The following is a 6,000-nucleotide window of genomic DNA, read 5'->3' on the forward strand; positions in this document are numbered from 1 at the left end:
CCCATGGTTAGTGGAAAACATAAGCATTTAGCATCGTTGCTAACTCTTAATAATGCCATGACCCTGTTGAATTATTTCAGATGGTCGTTGGGATCAATATCTCTAGTGTACTAGATCATCTCTGGCAATCTTAAAATCCTCAGGGTATTCAACTTCTAATATGTTCTTTGCGCATGGCTCTCAGTCCTCATAGTTAGACTCATAATCGTCACCCTTTTGTCTCCTAAATACCTTTACTATGTCTTTCTATAGGATAGCAAGTTCAGCTAATATACTTTCGCTCAAAATATCCTTATGGGGCACAAGATCATTCTTTCAGGATTTAATGCGAGTCCTTAGGTTCCATTGATTTGCATTAATTTTTTTCCTTAAGCCCACTATAGGGTCCCTTCTGGTTGGACCACGATGTTCCTCCCATCCTTGATGTACTAATACACTTTGACATTCTCCATAAAAGCTTCCTACAACTCTCAATTAAAGCACTAGAATATTGACTAAGATTTTTAGCAACTCCTAAATCTTAGGCTAAGAAATTAATTATGAGTAAAGAAAAATATTTTTACGTGGTTCATGTGTTAATTGACCGTAGTCCACGAGACACTTTTATTAATAAGTAATATTATTATTACTTGAGAGTATATTCTCTCTTACAATTTCAAAGTTCTTTTTCTCCTCTATTCCTTTTTTTCGAATTCCCCTTTCCTTTGTATTTATAGAATGAGAAAATAAGATATTCTTTAGAGGATGGGCACATCTTTCCTTTACCTCTAAGCCCTACATGACTTTTTTGATAGGTGTAGGAAATAGTATTTACTATGTGTACATATGGAACGCTCCGAAGTAGGAGTTTAGTGAGACAAAATTTGTCACGTATGCGGTTGATGTGACAACACAAAGATTAGCCATCAATTAGTATTAATAGGAAAACGTAATGTCAGAACATTACGAGTTAAGTTTGAATGGTGTCTCCATCTGGAGGGTAGGTTTACTTTCCACCTACGTTGAAGCAGTCACCTATAGTGTTTTGCATTGGGAATTTTGTTGAACAAATGGGCAATTCTCGGACGCTATATGATTTGAGAGACTTGCATCTTTTTGGAGGGCGGCGTTTGACTCTAACTTCAGTGTTCGTTTAGAGCTAGGCGTGTACTCTTGGATGCCCCTCATGCTTTGGATAGAATATTAAATATTTATTAAGTTAATATTTATCTTAAGAATGGCGTGAGGTAGCAGTGACACCTTCCGGTCCAGTGATATCAAATATAAATTTTTTTTCATAAAAATAATAATTTAGAATATTTTGTCAACATTGAAATTAAATCTTTATTTTAATTTAATATTATGAATTAAGTAGTGTGGTATTTAAATTTTATATATTTATTTTATAGAGATATTTTTACTTTACTGAAGGATCCAAGAATTTTCATGAGATAAGTTTTAATTGGATTTTTTTCTTAAAATTATTTCATTATTTATGTGTAAAATTTTTATATCTTTCTTAAAATTTTGTTACTATTTTTTTTTATTTATGTAATTTGTAGTTATTCTTTTGATATGATAAAGAAAATAAAATGAGTATTTTTTAAAGAGTAAACATCATTTTGGACCGTGTGTTTTGCAAAAGTTATCAATTAGACATTATATTTTGTTAAATGAAAAAGTAAAACCTGTATTTTCTAAGATGGTACAAATAAGTACCTGAGCTGATTTTTTGTCAAAATAAAACTGCTTACATTTTTTGAATTTGTTCGCATTAGAAATTATGTTCAAGTTGGTTATATTAAAGATTGTTAAATACATGATCTATTTTATCTTTTAATAAAGGGAATATACTTGTTTAGTACCTTGTTTTTATACGAAAAACATATTTGGTACCCTAAAGTAAAATATAATCAATATAATTTTATTAATTTGACCAAACAGTTTTTAGTTATATGTAATCAAATAATTAAATTTAAAATTTATAAAATTGAAGATAGTTTGATCGTATTGATAAAATTTTATTGAGTTTAGGATACCGAATATGTATGATTTTAAAACACCGATTATCAAATAAGTATTATTGAAAATATAATATACCAAATTTATATTTAAATAAAACATAGTATACACTCTTTAATAAAACAGAAAATTTAATCAATACAAAATAAAAAAATATATTTTTTTTTAACTATAAACTTTATAACATTACTGTCTAATTCTTATAGAGCATTTTGACATGCCCTTAGAAAGTTAGAATACTATGAATTTTATTGTATACCCCTGTAACCCCTCCTTCTATCTATCAATTTACTGTCCTAACCAAAAAAAAGTTTCGCCGCTAATTATTATTTTTTATTTTACTTTGAAATGTTGGACTTTTTCAAAAGTTCGTGTACCATAAATTTAAAAATTACTCCAGAAAATATGTTTCACATAATATATGGAGCGTTCTCATGTCCTGCCCATAATATAAATGAAGTGTTACGAGTTCTTTTCATTTATGCGATTTTTTTAATGGACAGTACTCCCTCTCACTTATATAATTGGAAAAAAAAAAGAAAAAAAAAGCAAATATAAAAACACCTACTTTGACAGTAGCACAGAGAGAGTGAGTGAGTGATTGAAGAAAATCAGCTTTAATGGAGTATTGAACCCCAGTCCTCCGGAAGTAGAACCCATTTGTCATTTCTCACAGTCCTCACTGTCTCCCTCCTGGGGTCGTGACCTTCATTATCTTAAACCCCAAATACACGTTCATTATCTTCTACCTCTAGCACTCTAAGAAACCCCATCAAAAACCACAACATCGCTACTACTGAACTGAGAAACCACATTTTCATGGATCCTTATTCAAGGTTCTCATTTTCACTCATTCTCAGCTTTGTCGTCCTACTTCTCACCTCCAGAGGTAAACTAGACACTCATTTCATTGAGATTCTTTTCTTTATAAACAAAGACAAATAACAAAAACTCTTGTTATTTTTTTCTTTTCTTTTTTCAGGCGTCTCAGCTGCCACCTTTAACTTCGTTAATCGATGTGACTACACTGTTTGGCCGGGCATTCTAGCTAATGCCGGAAGCCCAAGACTGGACAGCACAGGATTCGAGCTACCAAAGGACACCTCTCGATCTTTCCTGGCTCCGACGGGTTGGTCGGGTCGTTTTTGGGGTCGGACGGGTTGTACTTTTGATGAATCAGGATCCGGGTCCTGTCTCACCGGAGACTGTGGTTCTGGCGTGGTCGAGTGCAACGGCGCCGGAGCTGCACCGCCAGCGACTCTCGCCGAGTTCACTTTAGGAACCGGCGGGCAGGACTTCTACGACGTCAGCCTCGTCGACGGCTATAACTTGCCCATGGTCGTTGAAGGAACTGGCGGGTCGGGCCTGTGCGCCTCCACGGGTTGCCCCACCGACTTGAACCAGCAATGCCCGTCGGAGTTGAGGGTCGGAAACGGTAACGCGTGTAAGAGCGCGTGCGAGGCTTTCGGGACGCCAGAATACTGTTGCAGCGGCGCGTATGGTACACCCGCCACTTGCAGGCCGTCAGTTTACTCTGAGATGTTCAAGTCCGCGTGTCCCAGATCGTATAGCTACGCCTACGACGATGCCACTAGTACGTTTACGTGTACGGGAGCTGATTATACGGTGACGTTTTGTCCATCTTCACCAAGGTATTTGTTTCGTGTTTAGTGTTTGTTACTCATGCTTTGGGTCGCTTTTTATTGATAGTTTAGTTTTAGAATAATTTGTTTCTTTTCTGTTTTTCTTTGTGAAAGTAGGTCTCTTTCAAGCTCATTTGTTCAAATATCTAATCTTTAACGTTATTTTGGGTTAGTATTAGTGTAAGTAGTGTTAGGAAATGCTCCACTGAATCTAACAATTCATTCTTTTTTCTTTGGTTGAGAAAATAGATCTATCATTGTTTTATGTTTAATTCATGGTGCCAAATATTCCCTTTTAATGGTTTTATTAATCTCCCTATATTATTTTCTTAGAGTGTATTATTTTAATTGAGGTAGTTGGGTTTAGCCTTTCCGTCATTCATTGCCCATATTTATGTGTCAGAGTAGAGAATCTGGACAAAGTATCTGATGAAATAATAACATCATCAAGTCGTTGCTTTGCTAGATTGAATCATTACTTTATATTAATTAGTTATCTAATTTTATGCTCGTGGGACTGTTCAGCCAAAAATCCACAAGAGATACTACGCCAACAGCAGCAGGGTCACAATCCGGGGCAACGTATTCGGATCCAGGACAACAACAGCAACAACCCGAGGTAACATATCCTGAAGCAGGATCCGGGTCGGGTACTGGAAGTGGATCCGGAGGAACCCTTTTAGCAGATGGGACATGGTTGGCTGGTTTGGCAATGGGAGACTCACCAAGAACAGTCTTATCACCCTCAACTCTACGTGTTGCACTCATAGCCTTTGTAGCTTTTTATTCCATCTTATTAAGAAAGTTGTAACCTAGATTCATGAGCTTGGCTTTTGTTTTTTGGTTTTTGTTTTTTTTTTTTGGTAGTTTTTCTCCAATGTGAAATATTTCTCAGTTTGCAGTAATTTAGTAGAGTTTTGTGTTTTCTAGGAAAGCTGACAGATTCATCCAGATTGTAAACCACCTACTTCTTCAAGATTCTCCCAAAATATTCCTGTAGCACACACGTTTTCTTTAATTTCAAAAAAAGAGGGCCTTCATTTCCTTTTGGTTTATTGAGAATATTTAGGCCCTTTTCTTTCCCACTTGAGCTTCCTTTTAAGTCCCTTCTGTTGTTTGGTTAAAGAATACAAACTAGGTTCGGATCCACTTTATTTTGGGGTTATGATTTTGTTTTTATTTTTGTCTTGATTAATTAATTTTGTACATTATCTTTATTGTGAGTGATTAGTTCACTAGTTATATATCTTTATTGTGCCGAAGATTACATGGTCAAGTCCTTTCAATGTGAGTGGGGTTTCATTCTTGGCTTTGTCTTCACAAAAGGACACCTTTTAAGGATTTTTTTTATACTAATTTTATTTTCCTTTATGTTACTATTATATTGTTGGATTTCTCTGTAATGGGAAAGGAATTTAATAACTTAATAGAAGAGAAACCAATAATTATCATTTGGTTCACAAGGGTGTGAAATGATTTGGTAATTGGTGTTACACAGTAAAAATAAATTGGAATAAGTTTACCGATTGATAATTCTGGATGAGTTGTGGACTATGTCGCTTTCTTTATCGATTGATAATTCTAGTTCAATCGTGAACTCTGTCACTTTCTTTAAGACATTTTGTAGTTGAGCACAAAGAGTGCACGATAGTTTATCAACAATGGTGTTCCCAGAATAAAACAACTTCTAAATGTCGTTATCCTCAAAACAAAAGCGCTCAATTACACCTCAAAATAATTGCTCACGGAAAAATTGTAAATGTTCGAAGGAAAATGATTTTTTTTTATTAGAAGAGAGATGTCTTTTGCCATTGGCAGGATGCAACTTATACAAAGGTTAAGTTGTTCAAAAAGTATTGGTTTTATGGTACTAAATTATAGGGGTGTTCACGAATTTGTTTGGTCCGAATTTTCATAAGTTTTGAACCAAACCAGTATAACGGTTTTTTCAATATTAGAAACCAAACCAGACCAAAAAATTTCTCAAACCAAACCATTAAGAACGGTTTGGTTTGGTTCGAAACTACGGTTTATGTGGAATTAATAATTATTCATATTTTTTAATAATTGTACTATTTTTACTAAGTTTTTAATTTTATTTTTTAAAATATAGATTTAATATGATAAGTAATAGATCTATAAGATATAAATAATGATATAAAAATATTTTCAAAAGCCAAACATAACATAAAAATTTAAAATTTATACAATAAAAAACTTGACATACAAAAAAGTTCTAAATTATACATATAGTCATATATAAACGGTCTGGTCCAGTTTAACCGTTAATTATATATTACGAACCGCAACCGAACCATTACGACGTAAACGGTCCGGATTGACCAAACCACCAAAA

At 34.0% G+C, this 6,000-nt stretch overlaps 1 protein-coding gene across 1 annotated transcript; it reads left to right on the forward strand.

Annotated features, from left to right (window-relative positions):
- The first annotated feature begins 2,374 nt into the window (after positions 1-2,374).
- Positions 2,375-4,807, forward strand: LOC133033208 (thaumatin-like protein 1). The gene is made up of 3 exons (XM_061107865.1): positions 2,375-2,890; positions 2,984-3,653; positions 4,170-4,807. The coding sequence occupies exons 1-3, from the start codon at positions 2,821-2,823 to the stop codon at positions 4,453-4,455; spliced, it is 1,026 nt and encodes a 341-aa protein (XP_060963848.1). The 5' UTR covers positions 2,375-2,820; the 3' UTR covers positions 4,456-4,807.
- The last annotated feature ends 1,193 nt before the right edge of the window (positions 4,808-6,000 follow it).

The sequence above is a fragment of the Cannabis sativa genome, unplaced genomic scaffold (assembly GCF_029168945.1).
Source record: "Cannabis sativa cultivar Pink pepper isolate KNU-18-1 unplaced genomic scaffold, ASM2916894v1 Contig3, whole genome shotgun sequence".
NCBI lineage: Eukaryota > Viridiplantae > Streptophyta > Magnoliopsida > Rosales > Cannabaceae > Cannabis > Cannabis sativa.